Source organism: Sinocyclocheilus rhinocerous, unplaced genomic scaffold (genome assembly GCF_001515625.1).
Source record: "Sinocyclocheilus rhinocerous isolate Xijiao unplaced genomic scaffold, SAMN03320098_v1.1 scaffold790, whole genome shotgun sequence".
In the NCBI taxonomy this organism is placed as follows: domain Eukaryota; kingdom Metazoa; phylum Chordata; class Actinopteri; order Cypriniformes; family Cyprinidae; genus Sinocyclocheilus; species Sinocyclocheilus rhinocerous.
Genome location: NW_015666971.1, coordinates 482,109 through 504,322, shown reverse-complemented (window position 1 = coordinate 504,322; position 22,214 = coordinate 482,109). Strand labels below are relative to the sequence as shown.

The 22,214-nt window shown below is 36.9% G+C and overlaps 1 protein-coding gene across 1 annotated transcript in view; it reads left to right on the top strand.

Moving 5' to 3' along the window:
- LOC107733326 (acyl-CoA oxidase like) overlaps positions 1–22,214 on the top strand; it is a 52,359-nt gene that overhangs the window by 20,303 nt on the left and 9,842 nt on the right. Inside the window, 5 exon segments of the mRNA XM_016544899.1 lie at positions 4,711–4,820; positions 5,722–5,883; positions 7,589–7,605; positions 11,179–11,249; positions 18,963–19,064. Coding sequence (XP_016400385.1) covers positions 4,711–4,820; positions 5,722–5,883; positions 7,589–7,605; positions 11,179–11,249; positions 18,963–19,064 — 462 coding nt within the window.

The following is a 22,214-nucleotide window of genomic DNA, read 5'->3' as shown; positions in this document are numbered from 1 at the left end:
GTAATTAGGTCAGCTTTGTGATTCATTTTGTGCTGGTACTGATTTGCACCACATCGATTCGGCATGTAAGACGACACACATGCACACATAACATGCATAGAGACTCAAACACAACGTCTGCATTCACAGCTTGCCGAAGCCTAAAGACATGTATTTTCTGCTGAAATTAGATTATGGCCTTCAGTACCAAAATAAAGTCATACAATTGAATCCTTGGAAACAGACCGATGGTGTTGTAATTTTAACACTAGAGAGTCTAAACATTGAGAAGGACAATATTCACAATTGCAGTTGAGAATTTTAGTTTTAATTACCATTTCTTAAACATGTACATTTGTCCCTCTAGTTTGGAATACTGGAGGGAATTTTGAAATATTACAGTTACAAAATATCTGTCTAAATTCTGTATTGTTACATTTAATGGTGCGATCAGAATTTAAACTCTTCAAGAAATGCAGATTAATATTTTTAGCTTTTTTCTAAAACTTGAGCTTAGTAATTGAGTTTTTGCATTACTGTAGTTTATATTTGTGTGCACATACACTACTGTTCAAAAGTTTGGGGTCGATTAAGATTTTTTTTTTTAATGTTTTTGAAAGATCTCTTATGCTTACCAAGGCTGCATTTATTTGATCAAAAATACAGTAAAAAAGTGAAATATTATTGCAATTTAAAATCACTTTTCTCTTTGAATATATTTTAAAATGTAATTTATTCCTGTGATGAATAAAAGCATTTCTTTCACAATTTCTTTCCTTCTGAAAATTCATCATCATGAATCACCCTCACGTGCTACAAAAAAGGGCAAAAAAAAGTTCCATAAAACGAGTTTATATGACTCATGTGCTATTGAGCAAAACTGAAGTCGTTCAGGATTTACAGAATGTTCCCTTCTGCACTCAAATCTCAGTTATGTTTGTACACACTAAATTTGATGTCAGTAAAGTTAAAGGTTATTTGTTTTCACATGTCTCATGACATTCTGCTGAAAATCACTTTGTTGTGTTCCACAAGGTTTGGAACAACATTAGGGTGAGTAAATGGATGACTGTTGATTTGAACCTCTCCTTTCCAACGTCTTTTCCAAAAATAAAAAAGCAAGTGTTGCGCACAGCCAGGAACAGCTGTTGTTTAGGAATAATAGTACCTACTATGCGTTGCCAAGTTTCTGATCATCCAGTAGGCATCAGTCATGTGTAAATGTGGGCATCATCCAAAAATGAAAATTTGCTGAAAATGTACTCACCCTCAGGCCATCGAAGATGTAGATTAGTTTGTTTCTTCATCAGATTTGGAGAAATGTAGCATTACATCACTTGCTCAGCAATGGATCCTCTGCAGTGAATGGGTGCCGTCAGAATGCGTCCAAACAGCTGATAAAAACATCACAATAATCCACAAGTAATCCACAGCACTCCAGTCCATCAGTTAATGTCTTGTAAAGAGAAAAGCTGCGCATTTGTAAGAAACAAATCCATCGTTAAGGTGTTTTAACTTGAGCCGTCGGTTCTGTCCAAAATACAAGTCCATAATCAATAATAGCTTCCTCCAGTGAAAAAGTCCATCACCTGTTGTCTCTCACATAAAAATCACACGCATATTTGTTTAGAGCTGCTGTTTTCATTTGTAAATGGTGCTTGATCTGTGCAGATTTCTCTCCTGATTTAGACAAGACGACTTTTTTACTGGAGAGCGCAATATTATGCATAGAGGACTCATATTGTAGCTGGAAGCAAAGGTTTGATGTTAAAATGTCTTAATGATAGATTTGTTTCTTATAAACACATAGCTTTTCACTTCACAAGACATTAACTGATGACTGGAGTGGTGTGGATTATTGTGATGTTTTTATCAGCTGTTTGGACTCTCATTCTGACGGCACCCATTCACTGCAGAGGATCCACTGGTGAGCAAGTGATGCAATGCTACATTTCTCCAAATCTGTTCTGATGAAGAAACAAACTCATCTACATCTTGGATGACCTGCGGGTGAGTATATTTTCAACAGATTTAGATTTTGGGTGAACTTCTGGCCTGCGTGTCTGGAGTTCTGAACACTACAGTAGTTTTTCATTGTACATCAAACAAACATCTCATGATATTACCTGTTTGAATCAGAGAACATATAACTAAATTCTCTTTAAAATGTAGCCTTCTCCCTTTGACTATTACTTTAATATATCGTAAAGCTGCAGTTTTGCTGTTTCAAAGCATACTTCAACAAGTTTTTGGCTATATTTGTGAGGGCTGTTATTTGATTAAGTGCTTTAGGCTAATGATTAACCAATGCCGAAGGTCATATTGGGGCATGTGAAAATAGAGGGTGCTGGGATTGTGGGACCAAACATTAAACCAAAGTCACAAGAACCGTGAGAGGCTCTGCCAGCCACTTTATTTCTCTTTCTCATTCCCGCTCTCAGATTGGTTTTGGGGACTTTTTTGTAGGACATCAGTCTAATGAAGTTATTAAGAGATTTTAGCGTCACCTGTCATGAGGGAAATTAGCATTTAGCTCCAAATTTCATACACATGACCAGCACACTGTTAAGTTTTGGCTGTGCCCTGAAAGAGTGTGTCCAATTCAGTTACATTGAGAAGATTGTTTTACAGTATGCAGTTGTACATAGTGCAGATGTGAAGGCAGGAGTAGAAGAGGTTCGATTTTGGCATATGTAGGGCAGAAACATACACAATGATTATGACACAATGAGTCATTTACTCTCTGTAAAGTAAAGACAAAGAGACTTTATTGTCATTGTACTGCTGTGCAAAACAAAAAAATGTTTTGCTCAAACATTCACATAAAACAATAAATATAAAAATGTCAATATAGATTACAAGTTTAAAAAGATACTTAAAAAAAGCAACAGACCGTTTAAAGTGTGCTGTGCAATTACAAATATAATTTATAGATGGTAACCAATCACAGGGTTTCCGCGGGTCCTTAAAAATTCTTAAATTTAGATATACATTAAATTTCAGTTAATAAAATAAAATAAAATTCCTTAAATGGTACAACAAAAGTCTTGATTATAATTATCGATGATTAAACTTCAAAAGGCTACGTTTTCATGTGATCCTTGTTGATAATATACAACAATATTTGGCCGAGATACAACTATTTGAAAATCTGGAATCTGAGGGTGCAAAAAAAATCGCCTTTAAAGTTGTCCAAATGAAGTTTTTAGCAATGCATATTACTAATCAAAAATTAAGTTTTGATATATTTACAGTAGGAAATTTACAAAATATCTTTATGGAACATGATCTTTACTTAATGTCCTAATCATTTTTGGCATAAAACAAAAAAATAATTTTGACCCATACACAATGTATTTTTGGCTATTGCTACAAATATACCCCAGTGACTTAAGACCACTTGGTTTTGCGCTCCAGGGTCACATATGAGCGCTGCCAGGTTGTTTTTATATAAATGTATCTCTAAAGGGTCTTCAGACTGTCTTCAGAAAAGTATCGATGGCATTTTCATTTCATCATACTTGTAATGCCTGATAAAGTATGAGCGCAGTGCTGCTTTGCATACAGCCGTTACCGGGGAAACCGCTATATTTCTGCTGCTCCAAAAGCGACAACTACTGGAAGAGAATAAATTTGCATTTTCAGTCAGCCCGTCTGCATTTTTTGTTCAGATCAATGTGAAAATCAACACATATGTTTAAGCAGGAAACATGCAGTGGTAAATGTGAAACAGTGGATTGATAAGAAGCTAATGTGTCTTCTAAAATCATAACAATTAAGACTGTAAGATTTATTATATTAATTTATGTTTTAAACTAATATAATAATTGATACTTTTGACTCATTCCTTTTCTTAAAAAAAAAATGGTTTAAAGGCTGAAATGTGAAGTTTATCATTTTATAAAACCTTGTTTTTGTGAAAACCTGTATCAGAACTGTAAATTATGTTTTTAACAGTCATTTTATGGTTTAATATGTTACCATAGACAGTGCCCTACCCTGCTCAAAAAGCCTTACATTTGATTTTCAAAATGCTGCAGATACCCTGAATAAGGAAGTGTTCAATAGTTGTACAGCTCTAGCAAAAAAGCTATTTTTCAGTCATGTAGTATAAGAGTAAATAATTCTGTATCTTCTACCAGAGGGGAGGATATTAAAAGAGGCAGTGTGCAGGGTGAGTGGAATTTTGGAGGCTCTGCTCCGATATCTGGACAAATAAATATCCTCAACTGATGGTAACTGTATACCAATGATATTGTGTGCCATTTTCATAACTTGTTTCAGAGTGCTTATTTTCAGAGCTCCTCTCTTGTACCACTACCATGCCAGGATGTGATACAATATGTTAGTGCACTCATTGCACATCAATAAAAGTTCAAAAGAAGTTTCTGAGGCAATCTTAGTTTCTTTAATCTTCTTAGAAAATAAACACATTGATGTGCTTTTCCGATGACAGTGGAGGTGTGTGTAGTCCAAGAAAAATCCTCTGTTATGTTCAACCCCAAGAATTTAAAACGGGATTCTCTCCACAGTCATTCAATTCATAAGCACAGGACCTAAAATCTCTTTTGGATCTCCTTTGTCTTCTTGGTGTTAAGGATGAGACTATTGTTGGAGCTCCAGGCTGTCACATTTTGTAATTTGTTCCTGTATGCATACTCATCATGTTCAAGATCAAGCTGATGACTGTTGTATCATCTACGTACACCTAAGTGTTGTGTTGTTTTGCAGGTGGTGGTACGAGAGCTGCTGACCCAGTACACCAAACTGATGGGGAACAACTTGGTGATGGGACTGATTAGAAACTGGACCAGCTCAGTGTCAGACAGCCTTAGAACCAGGTAAGAGGATAGATAGATAGATAGATAGTAGGGGTGCTCCGATTAATCGGCTACCGATCGCTATCGGCAGATAATCGCTTTGGGAAGTTTGCATCATCACTAAAGTTTAGAATTTGCATTTCTTTTTAAGTCTTGCTAGTGTTTAACCATTCAGCACTTGTGCGCTCTCGGTGCACTCATGCACACTCAAAGCGTGCACACATAAGGCCGCCTCACATACAGCTCAGCAAATCAGGCTTGTGCTGAGTGTAAGCTATTGTGCAGCAGTTGCCCCATTGTAAAAACTGCATGATCAAACATTTTAGGTGAGATAATTATATATTTTTGAAAAAATGTCTAAAACATGCAATTACAATAATAATGTAATACTTATTACATTATGTGCAGTTTTTACATTATGTGCAGTTATTACATTATGAGTTGCTACAATGGATGAATGGATAGATATATGTCCACATCTTTAATGATGTTCTGAGCTCAATCATGACATTTCGGGCTTAATGCTCTTCATTAGATAGCATTTGTCTGTTGGCTTCGCTGTGTAAGATCAGCTTCTATTATCTAGCCTCTAAAACTCCATATTCCAGAAAAGCCACACACACACACTGTTCAGCCCTGAGAAACCTGTCTACCATCGCTTGTGTTTACTCTCACAATTAGGTCACCAATTTAGCAATTTTGCCTAAGAGGAAAATTTGATAGGTGTAATTGTTTTCCGGCCTGCTATTCATAACATATTAACCAAAGCCGAGATCTTCAGTCGCCCGGCATACTGTAGGCTGAATAAAATCAGCTTTTATTTGTCTAGATGTGATTCTGACAGTACAGTGATTTTATACAGTATCTCTTTGTTTGACCGAGTTAATCTGTTTTGCTTTTGGCTGTTTCCTTGTTTATCTAGCTTTCTTGGCTTCAGCGTGGACAAAGTAGGAGACCTAATGTTCCTGCTGAAAGCGGTGAGCTACAGGGAAAGGGTGTTACAGCGCAGTCTGGCAAGTCGACTTTACACTAAGGTCAGTTGTTCTCACTGAATCACTGGAAACAAACAGAGTTTCCTCTCTGTGTGTTTTACTGCTGCTTATTTTAAAGCAGAGCAAGTGACAAGAGATCCATGGCAAGTGTGAGTAGCTGTGAAATGCTTTGATTGAATATTTATTGCCGTTTTTTTAAGTACCCATAGGATGACATTTTTTTAAGATTTAATATTCTAAGAACATTAAAATCCAGTTTTTTTTTGTTGTGATTATAATGTTATTTAAAGGTTACAAAAGACTTTTCTTAGAACATTCATGTAGAAATTACATTATAAGGACGTTCCGAGAATGTTGATCTCAGAACGTTTTCTCTCAAACTATATCAAATATTAATAAAATTAGAAGAACATTCCACAAACATTACTTTAGGAACAATACATTTATATAACTTTTAAAAAATGAGATCTCAGCAATGTCTCATGCTCACATTTGCCAAGATCCAAGGGCGCAGAATTTAGTAGGGATGCTAGGGACATGTCTCTATCAATATCCAGCGTCTACTAATTGTCCCTAGCGATAATTCTGATCAAACAATTAAATATATGTGTATGTAACCAATGTTGTATTTCGGCCGCATCTGAAATAGGTCATACCATTGATATTATCTGAGAAGTTAAAGTAAATATGCTAGAAAACTGCACGCTTTCAAGGATGCACATTTAATAGATGTGTGGAGCAAGAACAGATAAGAGAGCAGAAGTGTTTCAAACATACAAGCACAGTTCAGTTGAATGATGAAGTTTACTCTCTTTAACTTTACGTTGTTCTGCTGTTTTGTTCATCTGCTTCTCCCATTTGCTCTCTTTACATTGACTATCACTCTATAGACTAATATAATCAGATGCAACAATCAGTCCGTAAGTACATAGTTGTTAAGGCCACTTAATATAAAGTGGGACCCAACAATCATTTCTCAAATATTTATTACAAAATATACTGATAAACTGAACATTCACTTCAATGGTATGAGAGACTGGATGATTTCAGCTGATTTGCTATTGAACTGTCAGCAACTGAACTGCAGTGCTCAAACTATTTCAAATATAGTCAATTAAGCTACAAACTCGATCATAATGCTCAATGTTTCCATCTAACATGTATTTTGAGTGTTTCACTAGTTAACAGTAAACCTGTTAGCTCTCCTGAATATGTTTGCAGATGTGTTAAATGTTATCTTTGGAATGGAAAAAAATATATATTTTATTCAACATCATACTTTTTTCTCTTATTTCAGTTAATGTCATTAAACTAGCGAGCTAAGCCAGTAGTAGTGCTGACAGTGTCGTGTAAACATGGCTGAAGACGCAAAAAGCGGAGGAACAGACTAACCGATTCAATTGAGTGAGTCATTTACGCTGGAACCACTCCGATTGATTCAAACTCGTGATGCGATCATTCAGTTCAAGCGATTCACTAGCAAAAAAAATAAATAAAAAACATATCAAAAGATCCATTCGTTTTCGAATTTCGACATCGCTTGTAATGATGAAAGCGGAGTCCAGCCTGGGGTCGTCACATGTGGTTGCCGCACGCCCACCGGACGCTCCTTCGTCGAATCCGCCAGCCGAGCCGTTCTCAAATACACAAAATAATGTTCTTTTTAGCAACATCATATGACCCCTTTAAAAAGCACGTAGCCTATAGTGATGGGTGAAACAGAGCTTTTGAAAGTGAAAATGGCCAAGTATGGTGTCCCATACTCAGAATTTGTGCTCTGCATTAATCCCATCCAAGTGCACACACACACACCAGTGAGTAGTGAACAAACAAACACACACACATACTGTGAACACACACCCGGAGCAGTGGGCAGTCATATTGCTGCAGCGCTCGGGGAGCAGTTGGGGGTTCGGTGCCTTGCTCAAGGGTCTCACCTCAGTCGTGGTATTGAGGGTGGAAGAGAGCACTGGTCATTCATTCCCCCCACAGACAATCCCTGCAGGTACCGATACTCGAACCCGAGACCTTTGGGTTATAAGTCCGACTCTCTAACCATTAGGCCATGACTTTTGAAAGTCCGAATCAGTTGAACCACAGTTGTGTCGCAAAATGATCCACTGTTTCGAAATGCTCTTCGTATCGCGAATCATTTGAATCAAATCGGGACTTCGGAGCGCGAATATTTTTTCGATTTTTTTTTTATACAGTACAAAACATCAAACCATTAAGACAGTACATTTATAAAAAACAAATCAAAGAAAACCGAAACGAAGTATACACAAAAACAAATCCCCTAAGAAAATGAACCATGTTTTTTTTTTTAAAACCATGGTTAATTTTCAAAAGGGAGGTGTTGCCAGGTAAAAGAAAAAAGTTATAAATTTACACATAGGATGAATATGCAGTTCTCTCCTTAAACATGAAGAGGTCAAACAACAGATTAATGAGTTACTCCAAATTTCACAAAAAGCTTATGGACGTGATCATAATATAAGTCAGATATTGAAGTGAGTTGCTGTTTTTGTCACTCTTCTGATGAAGATTCATTCAATTGTTTGGCAATGTACCCACACACAGAAACTTTGGTCAGATTTTTTTTTTTTATGTTCATCCAATTTGTAAGTGACTTTTCTTTCTGTTTTAAAGATGTTTTCTTTGGATTGTTTGAGTACTCAAAAGAGAATATAGGAAAATATAACTTTATTTGTGTTTCCTGATAGCTAAATTTCACATACATAAACAAAAATCTGGCTCTAAACCTCTCTTTTTTTTATTCAAAGTTGGTCTAGACAAGTATATTGAAACTATCCAAAGTTCTGTTAATCCTAAAGCAGTGAATTCTATAGTTTCCAAAGTCGGACATCGCTTGTTATGATTTTCAAGGGCGTAGGAAATTAGTCGTGGTGCAATGACATGTCCCTATCAATATCCAGCAACTACTATCCTACACCCTTGCCAAGATCCTAAAGCATGTAATCAGATGTCATCTCTTCAAAATGTTTTTCAAAACAAGATTATTTTTACTATGCTGTTCACTTTCATTTTATAGTTCTCTTGCAGTCATCCTTTGTTAGAAACATCTGAGACTAACCTGATAAAAACACAAATGTTTAAATGTTTCCCTTTGAAACAGGAAGATTTTGTGATTTCTGTCTTCTGAATTAGTGCAAATTGAACCAGTTGTCGCATTATTTGCAACAGCTTGCATTTTTGTAAAAAAAAATGTTAACCTCAGGGGGAAAAGCTATATTAGCTAATCAATATCTCTGAGCACAAACAAACTGATCATTACATGTTCAACTGTCCTGCTGCTGTATTGCAGTGAATTGCATTTGTTAAATGAGCAGCAAAGGACTGGCCGTACAGAGCACTGGGACTTCAAAAGGAAAGGAAAGTTTGGATTTGTCAGAACTACAATTGATTTCAGTAATAAGAAAAAACACAACAACTATTCTATATAGGAATTGCTAGCAGAAACTCAAAATGCCTATGTTTTGCGTTTATGGATGCTCAAATCGGTCAAACCGAGATACCACAATGAGCTTTCTTCATGTACGAAAATTTGTTGTTCATAAGGGGGGAAAAGGCAAGAAATTGAGTGAAAAACGCAGGAAAAAGTGGCTTATAAGCCTGCGTTTGCTGTCAGGAGGAGCAGAGTCGGATAATGCTCGTGTGTGCAAATGGTTAAAATAAGATATAATAATATATTGAGATAAAGAAATTTATAAATAGGTACAGGGCTGCCAACTCTCACGCATTCAGCATAAAACAGTCAGAATTTACTCAATGCCAAACGCTGTGATTCATGTGCCCGTGTAGACTATAAACTCACCACACATCTTTGATCATTAAAGACACTGTTCAACTTCCCTTTGACTTTCTGATTCACTCTTACACTCAGTAAGCAACAGAAAGGTGCTGTGCATCTGATGTTTGTACAGTATTTCCACAGTGCTCAGTGTGTGTGTGCATGGGTTTGTGTGTCGAGATATATTTTCCTCCCCTGATAGCAAATTTCCATTCTCTCACCCTCCTCCCACACACTTACACACACACACACACACACACACACACAGATCATGCGCTAATTTTCTCTGAGATGGTGCTGATAACATTGAGATGAGGGGCTTTTATTCACACTTTACACGAGTGTTCCAGTTTGGGCTTTCATTTATGATATTAATACTGACTTAACACGCATGATTGTAACACATAGTAGCGGTCACAGATCACAGAATATGTATTGCATTGTTCAGTGCCTCAAATCAGTCATAGAGAGAGAGTCACAGGCACTGTAAGGAGATGCAAATAGCCAACTCTGTCAATTCAAGCACTTTTGTCCATTCAAAGCATGGCATAAAATCTGCCATAATATGATATTTTAATATAACAGTTGTTTTAAATCTAAAAAAGCCATTTTAATAGACTCCTATCATGAGAAATTACATTTTCCTTCATCTTTTGAGATAAAGGAGCTTGATGCACTATGAAAATGTACTGTAAATTTAGGAAATTTGTGCAGTTATGAATGAAGAATGATCAGATTAATAAGCATTTACTCTCAATAATGTGACTGTAGGAAAGTTCTCAGAACTTTAGCTAATGTTCCGGCAAGGTTCTATCAAATTATGAACAAACGTTCTTCTGGTTAACAGAACATTCATTGGAAGTTATCTCGTCTTTAATAATATTCTCAAAACGTTAGCACAAAAAACATTATGCATATTTTTTCCTGAAACTTCGGTTGGACATTCATCTAACATTTTTTTTCAAAATGTAACATTCGAAAGTAACATTCCCAGAATGTTTGCGAAACGATAACATGGAATGTTGGGGAAACGTTTTAAATCATTTTTAAAACTGGAACATTCCAAAAGAATGTTTTTGTACCTTAATTGGAACGTTAGAAAAACGTTCTTAGAACATATTTTTGTTAGCTGGGAAAGTTCTACCTTTCAGGTAAATAGATACATCACATTTTTGGTAGTTTGCTTACTCTAGAATGCAAATTCACTAGCTGAATCCAAAATATGATAATTTGAATGATAAATACATTTCTGTTTTATATTGTTTTTTGTCTTTCCTCTTTCAAGCTGAAATAAATATTGCCTTGATAGAAAACATCTGCCCGGGGGTGCAGCAGATTTTGGTACATCAAAGCACTGCTTCTCATTTCAAATGTGAAAGGAGTGTTTCTTAAAGACAAAGTGATTCATTTTATTTTAAGGGTCAGGGAGAAGGTGAAAAATAGTCATAAACCCCCCCCCCAGATTTTACTGTTTTTGATGCAAATAACTTGGACCTAAGGGGAAAAAATGTGTAATGCAACTCCCCCTTCTAATTTCACTATTATGCTGTTAATTTCTCTAATTGTGTTTCTGCAGTGACCTTGGAGCAGTTTGCTCTCACCGTACGAGAATGCCATATCAAAGAGGACCGTGCCTTGCTCACCAAGGTATGTGTGAAGTGCTGTCTCTCTGCTCTGTCTGCCGCTGCATGACACTCTTTTTGTCTTTTGACTCATCAGCCGGTTCCAATGGAAAGTTCTCAGAAACAACAACAACAGCCTCGTGCCCACTCAAAAAACAATAAACTGAGCTTCTCAGCATCGCAGGGAGATTTCAGAGGATTCCACTCTAAACCACGTGTTTGGAAAAAGCAGGCTGCAAAACTGAGAAAAGGGGCTAAATTAGTGTAAAGGGCCAGCATGATAAAGCAAGCTACACTTTTACATTTTACAAAAAAAAGAGTGGTGCTTTCCATGCAAAAGTCATCACCACAATAATTTGGTGTTCTGGGTTTTTGCTTACAGGCCCAAGTCTTTTGGGTGGGCTTTTTTGACTTGGGCCAGTAAGCAACCATTCAAAATACTCTAGCAACTTGGGCTGCCTCCCTAATAGTCAACTAAATGTTAGTTGATGAGAAGAGGCTTAGTCAACCAAAAATGTATTAGTTAGTCTCAGAAAAAACTGTCCACGTTAACAGCTGGTAATTACAGTAGATCAGGCAGGAAATCCAATTCATCGTCCTCAAATATGGCTTATCATTTGAAATTGAAACATGCATGTAGCAGCAACATGGCTGCTCGCTCTAATGATAAGCTTGATAAATGTGTGCTATTCAGCACATATCCAAATGTTTGTGTGGAGTGTGGGAGCTGTTAGTGTGCTACTGCATGACATGATTTTTTTCCTAATAACACTGTGATTTTTTTCCTAATAACAGCAGAAACAACTTAAAATACACCATAATTTTTGCTCATGCAGATAAGAGTAATACATCATTTGAAATTGTAAAGGGTTTACTTTCATTTGTGTCCACTCACAATAACAACAAAACATTGTGCTTTTGTAAAATAAAGAAAACAAATAGGATGTGCTTTCTGCCGTCTCGGTCTCCGTGAACTGGAATGCGGCACAAAAATGAATTGAAACTCAGCGTATAGGCTACTGCCTCACAGACATGAGAAATATATCTATAGAAAGCTTGAAATGTCTACTTTAAAATGAACCGATTCAAAACAAATACTCTCTGATTATGTAATCCGTATGAAAGGTGCATTTCTCTCTGAAGGCGCTTCATTGTAATGTGGAGATGGCGAGTCAGCATCGTCAACTTCATCTGTGCAGCCGACACTGACTCAGAAAACACTAGTTTATTCATAAATAATTAGCAGGCAGGAAATCCAATTCATCGTACTCAAATATGGCTTATCATTTGAAATTGAAACATGCATGTAGCAGCAACATGGCTGCTCGCTCTAATGATAAGCTTGATAAATGTGTGCTATTCAGCGCATATCCAAATGTTTGTGTGGAGTGTGGGAGCTGTTAGTGTGCTACTGCATGACATGGAGGTGCCGGCGCGATCACTGTGATTTTTTTCCTAATAACAGCAGAAACAACTTAAAATACACCATAATTTTTGCTCATGCAGATAAGAGTAATACATCATTTGAAATTGTAAAGGGTTTACTTTCATTTGTGTCCACTCACAATAACAACAAAACATTGTGCTTTTGTAAAATAAAGAAAACAAATAGGATGTGCTTTCTGCCGTCTCGGTCTCCGTGAACTGGAATGTGGCACAAAAATGAATTGAAACTCAGCGTATAGGCTACTGCCTCACAGACATGAGAAATATATCTATAGAAAGCTTGAAATGTCTACTTTAAAATGAACCGATTCAAAACAAATACTCTCTGATTATGTAATCCGTATGAAAGGTGCATTTCTCTCTGAAGGCGCTTCATTGTAATGTGGAGATGGCGAGTCAGCATCGTCAACTTCATCTGTGCAGCCGACACTGACTCAGAAAACACTAGTTTATTCATAAATAATTAAAATATCTCCATGCTATTCTTTTCGGACACATTCATAGTCAATATTGTTGCCGGTGCTTTGCAGCAAGCTTTAATACGGTATGCTATGTATTAAAGGCTCATTATGGCTTAAGCCCAATTTATACTTATGCGTCGAACCTACGCCGTAGCCTGACGTGCACCTCTCCAAAAATCTAACAGCGCGTCAATTCTACGCTGACCGCAAGCGCTGTGATTGGTCTGCAAGAACCCCTCCCTCCATATGTACTTGAGTTTTGTGTGTGTTTATGTGCACTTTAATATATTTTAATGTTACACCTTCTTATATAGAATAAAACAAAGCAAAGAACAAGTGTCTTATGATTTATTATACTACATAGCATTATACATCAGTAGTTGTCCGCGACAACCAATGTTGATCTGCCGTGGTACAAGTCCTTGTGGAGATTGAAAGAATGACATCTTCTCCTGTTCCTTTGTCTCCTTTTTCTAGTTTTAAATAATAATTTAATGATTTGATATTTATTTGCCACCATCACGGCTATAATGCTTCTCCGACGAGCCACTTCTTCTTCGGCTTTTGCCGTGGTACTGCGGGTTACATCAGCAACATGCCCGTGGACACTGCTGACTAGCGGTTTGCATGTGTACTGCACGTCGATGTAGACAATGACGCAGAAGTATAAATGAAAACTGACGCATAGCCTATGGCGTAAAGGCTACGGCGTAGGTCCGACGCAGAAGTATAAATCAGCCTTAAGTTCTCCACCTCCAGTATATACATAAGTAATTAAATTAATATAAACGTGTGATTAGTCGACTAATGGCTTAAATGAACGACTGCTAATGGACTAGAAAAATCTTTAGTCGGGGGCAGCCCTACTAGCAACCACTTTGAACACTTTAACAACTGCTTAGCAACATCCTAGCAACCACCTAAAACACCTAAGAAACCAATTAGCTTTTACCTTGCAACCATTCAGAATATTCTAACAACTACCACCTTAGCAACCACAAAGACAAACACCCTATCAATCACCTACAACACCCAAAAAACCAAGTAACAATCCCTCTCACAACCACCTAGAACACCTTAACCTTTTAACCACAAAGTAATGCCTTAGCAACCACCTAGAACACCATAGAAACAATGCCAGTGCAACCATTCAGAATCCAAAAGACAAACGTTTTGATGCAAGTGAAGAAAATTCTAAAGAAAAGCCCAAAAAAAGTCACAGTTGGCGGTTTTGCTTTCAAAAGTTTGTTCAGTTGCACAACGAACGGGGAAAAATCTGCACAGACATTTAGAATATCTCTTTGGATTTGAGACTTTAGTCTTTGCAACTTTACAGATCTTCTTTATGCACCAAGAGCTTGTAACACTCCAAAGAGAAAGGAAAAATTTAAATCGCATCATATGACCAGAAAATATTTCACATTATGGAAGTGAAATGTGTTCAAATACGTCATACGTTTACTCTGATTAGCCGAAAATGAAAATATCCATATATTGCATGAACTACTTTTATGGTGCTTTTTTGTCCTTTTAGGAGTCTAAATCTCTTGCTTACTTTGTATAAAAAGAGCAGAGTGAACATGCAGCCTAAGATCTCTGTATGTGCTACAGAAAAGAAAGTAAGTCATACAAGTTTGCAATGACATGAGGGTGAGTAAATGGTTACAGAAATGTTGAAGAAATTAGTTTCTGCTCTTCGTGGGACAGCTTTATGATAAAATGATTTCAACAGTCATTCATTGTGGCTTACGAGTGGATTTACACATTAACTGTCATTGGCAGTGATATGACGCAGCAGTATCAGGATGTGCGCTGCAGTCATATGAGTATCAGATTAGCCTCTGAGCACCGGAGCAGAACCACACTGATCTCAGACCTGCTGACAGCAGCTGTCAGGCCCTCTGGAGAGCAGCTAGCGTGAATAAATCTCAGATAATGACCTGGTTCCTGGCAGGTCATGAGGTGTGCTGTCACACTAGTCCTGTGATCGAGAGACAAAGCGCGCCAGTGAGGAACAGGAAAACCTCACTTCCACCTGTTTCTTCAAACTTCTGTTGCTGTTAGGAGCATGCTTACGATTCGCACAGTCATGGGACCTGTGATCTTACGTCAGTTTGACATTTCAAATTGATTGTTTCTAGCATCTGTCCAGTGCAAAAAGTGCAGATACCAGAAGTATTTTTGAACGTTTATGTTTGGAATGGAATACTAACTTAGTACTTATTGAATGCTGTGCAATACACACTATTTATTTATTTTATGCTTATTTAGCAATAAACCACAAATATGAAATGTTTATTTAAAAATGTAAAAAAAAGTTGTATATTTCTCCATCGCTTGTCATTCACAATGCTGTATGGAAATGTAGTTATTAAAGAAAAATTTTTTTATATAATTTTTGCTTAAAATCAAAGTTTGCAATGTTGTCATTCATTGGTTGGTTATATATTCATACATACAAATGGTTATATATATTTGATTAATTTGTGTGCGCACGACATTTCAAATTGATTGTTTCTAGCATCTGTCCAGTGCAAAAAGTGCAGATACCAGAAGTATTTTTGAACGTTTATGTTTGGAATGGAATACTAACTTAGTACTTATTGAATGCTGTGCAATACACAATATTTATTTATTTTATGCTTATTTAGCAATAAACCACAAATATGAAATTTTTATTTAAAAATGAACAGTTTTATATTCCTCCATCGCTTGTCATTCACAATGCTGTATGGAAATGTAGTTATTAAAGAAAAAAAAATTAATATAATTTTAGCTTAAAATCAAAGTTTACACAAATACACACAAATCAATTAAACAAAAAATTTTATAAATATGTGTGTGTGTCTGTGTGTATACACAAATACACACACACAAATTAATTAAACAAAACATTGTATAAATGTGTGTGTGTGTGTGTGTGTGTGTGTACTGTTTGTGAAAGTATTGTTTTCTGAGTGTAACTTAACTGTTTTAAAGGTTAAAAATGACTAACTTGACCTGGCTTTAACTGTGAAAAGCAAAGCATTTCATTCTAGGAAGAAAATATTCCTTCTGATATCAGCTGTAAATTAATTAAACAAAACATTGTATAAATGTGTGTGTGTGTGTGTGTGTGTGTGTACTGTTTGTGAAAGTATTGTTTTCTGAGTGTAACTTAACTGTTTTAAAGGTTAAAAATGACTAACTTGACCTGGCTTTAACTGTGAAAAGCAAAGCATTTCATTCTAGGAAGAAAATATTCCTTCTGATATCAGTTGTTTCTAACTAGTAAGTAGCAAATCATAGTTCATGGCGGTGACGTAACTAAAGCATACTGGCAGTTTATGGTTCCAAACTTCTTATTTCAAAACAGGAAAGGAAACTACTCTCGTCGATAGACATTTCTTGGGGTCTTTAAGCTTTTAATAATTACTATTCAGTTGTTCTGATGATTGTGCGTAATACGCATGGTTTCAGTTCCCATAGCTGACACGCCAACAAGGTGACTTCCATTTCAGACGAACCCTCGTTCGGCGTGGCCTGATAAGAAACTCAATGGCTCTGCGATAAGCCATTGATTCTCTGCTTTCCATATGAGGAAGGGTGCAGAACACAAAGAATGACAGCCAGAGAGATCATGTGCCTCTATATGTTTATTTTGCTTTACGGCGCACGGTTTGCTACAGGTCAAAGGTTATATTATTCCTCTTAGTGTCCATGCTTTACAACTGATTGCTTTGCATGCTCTGTTTTTTCCTGTCCAGCTCTTTGATGTATCTAGGTGGTTTGGTTGCTACCTCACCTCTGAGGAGAAGAGATATTAGATCGTACTGCTACTGTTTTTCCATCCCCTTCATCTTCTGTATAACATCCTGTACTCACTCAAGTTGGTGCATGTGAAGAGGCCTACAGCTTGTGTAGGGTCCTTCAGATATGGAAAAAAAATTACTTAACATACACGGTGGTCAGCAAGTATTTTCCACTTACATTTTTCGGCCTTGCATTGTGCTGATACTGAATGCTCTCAGCCTTAGATGGCGACACGCCATTCACAGACTATCTGGAGCGTATTGCACAAGAAAATAGTGGCAGAAATTGTGATTGATTGGTTTTAAACAGTTTCCAGGAGTCAGGGTACACATTTTTATCAGTCCACCGGGAAACAAAATGGCTTTCATGAGTTCCCAGGGAGTAATAATGAATGTTTGATCTGCCAAAGTCTGTCAAGTTCATGTCGCTGAATCTTTTAAATGTGTGTAGGAGTTTTGTTTGACACACTTAAGGCTGGAATACACTACACAACTTTTAAAATCTTTAAAAGCACTAGGCATCATACACTACCAGAGTCATTCTAAACACAACAAATGAACGCAGGAACATTTTCTGTTAAATCGGTCAAAATCTTCAGACTGGCTCTGACTTTTGGCAAATAGTGTCGACTCACCCAGACTACAAATCTGCATTTCTGGGTTACCGCATTGAATATTTTCTTTGACAACGGCCGTAAATTATAAAACGATTGTGAGGGGGGATTGCAAACTTAAACAACTTGATTCGCATTTATTTCCAGTTGAACCCAAACCTCAAACCGTAGCTGTAAACTGCTGGAATCGTCTGGATCCAGTCAGATTTGCTGAATTGAAAGTGCTGTTTGTTTCTGCATGTGAAACTTGCACATCAGGCCTGACAGACTTTTCAGACAGCGCTTGATTCGCAGCATTTTGACAGCATTCACTCCCTTAATTTGCTTCATATAAGCCTATATTTCAAAAGATCATGTTGATAAATAGGTTTGCATTGCATTTCACCAAAACGATTGGGAGGGGGGATTGCAAACTTAAACAACTTGATTCGCATTTATTTCCAGTTGAACCCAAACCTCAAACCGTAGCTGTAAACTGCTGGAATCGTCTGGATCCAGTCAGATTTGCTGAATTGAAAGTGCTGTTTGTTTCTGCATGTGAAACTTGCACATCAGGCCTGACAGACTTTTCAGACAGCGCTTGATTCGCAGCATTTTGACAGCATTCACTCCCTTAATTTGCTTCATATAAGCCTATATTTCAAAAGATCAAGTTGATAAATAGGTTTGCATTGCATTTGCAGTTTCTGCTAGGGCTGTTTGATTCCAAAAGTTTTGGAATTGACTCTGCTTCCAAGAATCGATTCCTCAGTGTTGTTTCTGATTCTTTTTTAATTCTTTTTTTTAAAGATTGGATGAATATGTTCTCCCTGTGGCTACATGACATTACGCATATGACATTACATGTTACCTTGTTTTCAGTGTCCTTAGTATTATAATGAGATCAGTGTCTATTATGTCTTCATGTAGTCCAGAGTGGCGCTCAAAATAGTCCATTGTGGACAACACAATGTTTCACCATTTAAGACATTTTAGACACCTAGAACAAAACCGTGTTTGTGTATCAATGTCTGTATTGTGTTTTAGGTGCAAAACTTTAATGTAGGAAACTTGTTCAGGACATAGGTTAATCAATATTTGTCAATCGTATGCTATTCGAAATGCAGGATCACAGAGTGACAACAAACCTCACTAACTTAAGTGAATGAAAGGTAATAATCAGCTATGTGTTCACAAAATTGACTCTATTTGAATGTTTTAGCGTGACATATCATGACATGGAGTTGTCATAGAACGGCTGCGACTTACACGTAATGCATTTTATAATTTGTGACTATTTAATGTGCATTGCAGTGCAACTACTGCAGCCTGTTAATATTAAATATGCATCAGATGCAACATGTGCAAATCAAGCCTTTGTGTTAAACTGTGTTGCTAATGTGTCTTTTCTGTTGCACTATTGCATATTTTCCTGTTTCTCCTACAGTTCTGCCTTCTTCACGGCACTAGTCTGGTGTATCAGGAGAGAGCGTGGTACCTGGAGCACAACTACCTGACCCCCAACACCAGCCGACAGATTCGCAGCCAGGTATTAACTCATTTGACAACCCGTTCTCATTACCAAGAAACTGAAGCATTGTCAAGCACACTGTTAGCAGACGCTAAAGGTGTCGCTATATCAATGAACTAGGAACTCGTTTTCAAATGGAAAACATTGGCATCAATGCACAGACGTGATGGGAATTGGAGTATGATATTGTCATTATGACATATATGTTGTGGTATGATTTGAACAGCCACAATAATTCACAATAATGCGCCATTCTATAGTTCAATTGTATATTTTGAATGATATGCGACTACATTCAAATAGCAGGGACATTTTTAGCTATTAAAACCTAAAGTTTCGATTGGTTCTTTGCATGAAGATATTGTACACCTTCAGAGCACTTGGAGTGCAACACGACTCATTTGTAATCCATTTATACTGCTTTCTGGTCAGTTTTTGCAATGCTGTGACTGTACTTTTATCTGACTGTTATGCGTTTTATATTGTTGATAAGTAGTTAGGTTTAGGGTAGAGGTGGGGTTAGGTACTCAATAATATCTATGGAAGTATAAACACATAAAAATCACGTCTAATTTTACAAATGCATGCAGAGAATTATTTTTTAAATGTTTCTAAAATGTTTAAATGTCCTGTTTTCTTGTCATGATTTGAACGTCATGTAAAGGTTACAAAAACTTTTTTACAACATTCTGCTAACATTATTTCTAACATTATTTGAAGGTTTATTTTTAATATTGTAAGAACATTGAAATGTCCAGTTGTGTTGTCATGATTAGAACGCTAATTTAAGGTTACAAAAATGTTTCCTACTAACTTTTTCACCCAAAATATATTATTTGATCTTTAATTTTTAATATTCTAAGAACGTTTCTTGTTGTGATTGGAACATTTAAAGGTTATAAAAAAAGTAACAAATAACATCATCAGGACGATTTGAGAATGTTGTTCTTCTAAGAACGTTTTCTATGAGAATGTATATTCATAATATATCAAATATTAACTCTTTCCCCGCCGTTGACGAAATTTTCCCTCATTTATGAGACAACGCTTCCCCGCCAATGATGGAATTTTCTGGCTTTTTGTGTTTTCACTGGTGTACGGTAGGGGGGGCTATTACACATCTTCGGAAAGAGTATTGAACGTCTGAATCGAAACATGCCAAGAAGTAGAAAAAAACGATTGCGTATGTAAGCAGATGGATATGCAAAATAATGCAACCATCAAACATTAAACAGCATAGAAATCAAAAATGCCTAACGTTACCGAATAAAATGATGATCCAGGAAGTGGTATAGGATCGTGCAAGCTTTAGATGTGTTGATGGAAGCGATCTATTCCATCTATGTTTTGATCATCGTTCTGAATCTGATCCAGACATAGTCTTTTACAAAAACAGTTTTCTCAGCTTTTTGTTCAAAATGTTGCTTTTTTCATGAAACCTACCCACATTGAAGCTAGAAAAGAAGCTATTATAAAATGTGTTTTTTTTGTTTGTTTGTTTTTTTAAAGCAGAGGCTCTGTTCTTTGTTTTGACAAAACAAATTGCATGTTCAGATATATTTATACAACAAAATATTCTGGGTGCCATTAAACTTTTGTGAAAATTATCAAAAATACTGGTGGTGGCTGGCATCTTTAAAAAAACTTGTCTGAAGGAGGGACTTTGTAGAAAACGAAGCATTTGAGAGAGGCGGGGCATAGAGAACCTACAATAATGTACAGTATTTGAAAAATAATGTGTTTTTTGAACATTAAAGCATGTCAACATATTCTGTTACACCAAATACACAAAATAATTATCTTTAAAAAAGCATCATATGACCCCTTTAAGTTATATTAATGTTAGGACAAAATGTTCTTAGTGACAGTTAGTGAGAACTTTCTCTGTTGGCTGGGTACATGCATCTTGATCTAAAGCCTTAGGCAAGCAATTGAAAGTAATGTAGTTGGTCGACGCTTAGGAATACCTTTAGCATCTTAATAAGTGACCATGCTTCAATTTTTGACACATTGGGAGCGAGAATGGGTGAATTTGGCCAGCAACCACATCAGGAGGGTATCAGCATGCTGTCAATCAGTCTTTAGGCAGTTAAGGAGGCACAAAGCCTTTCTGCCGCCCATCTGAAGCTGTTTTGGATTAGACCTCCTCATTAACCCTTCGCACATTAGCCGGAGTTTACAGAGAGTGGCAGAATGTGAACATTACCATTGTCCACCTTGAACACACACACATAAAGTGGCCAGTTGTTCACAATTAGCTGTGATTAAACAGCCAGGCGGCCTCATTGGGGTTCTCCCACACAGGAGCCGAGAGGACAGCAGGGTCGACACCGGTCTGTCAGTATGCAGTCAGCAGGTGCTTTACTGCATGTTTACCACTTGAGCAAACCCAATACAGCCGCTGTCTCTGTGCAAACAACCCCCTCTGTTCTCTCAGAGCGACTGCAGCGGCCGCCGCACGTGACTGAAGGCATGTGCTTACGGTTCCTTTCAGCGCGCTCATATGAACTATTGTTATATGTTTTCAATGGCTTATTGAAGATAATTTATCATGTGACAGGCTGCATAACGTGGCGAAAATAACCCGATTGCTTGTTTATAATTAGCTGCTGTTCACTTAAGGACGCGCATAAGAATCACAAACCAGATCTCTGGTATCTCGACTGTTCCTCCTGGACGGCACTGAGATTAAATGAAGAGCAAATCGGGACTTTGCACATTTGGCCCCAGTGATGTCAAATGTGTCAAAAGATTTTAATGTCTCACATTGTGCTCAAAGTGTGCAATCAAAAGTTTCAATATGAACAGTTCTCAGGCTAAATGATCTGAGCTGTGTTGTGATAAGTTATGAAAATGTTATTTCTGAATGTTATCTGAACATTCAAAATGTCCAGTTTTTTAAAAATGTTTTTTCTTGGTTATACAAATGTTAAGGGAATGTTCCATAGCAAATAGGGGTGCTCCGATCAGGGTTTTTGAGGCCAATCACCGATCGCCGATCACAGAAAGCAGTATCTGCCGATACCGATCACCGATACCGATCTTTTTAAAGCCTTCTTTTTATCATTTATAACTATTCATAGTGATACTCCAATCAGGATTTGTAGACATTTATTCAGGGCCTGAATTTCATTTTTGAAAATGGGGGGAATTCCCCTCTTAGGTGTC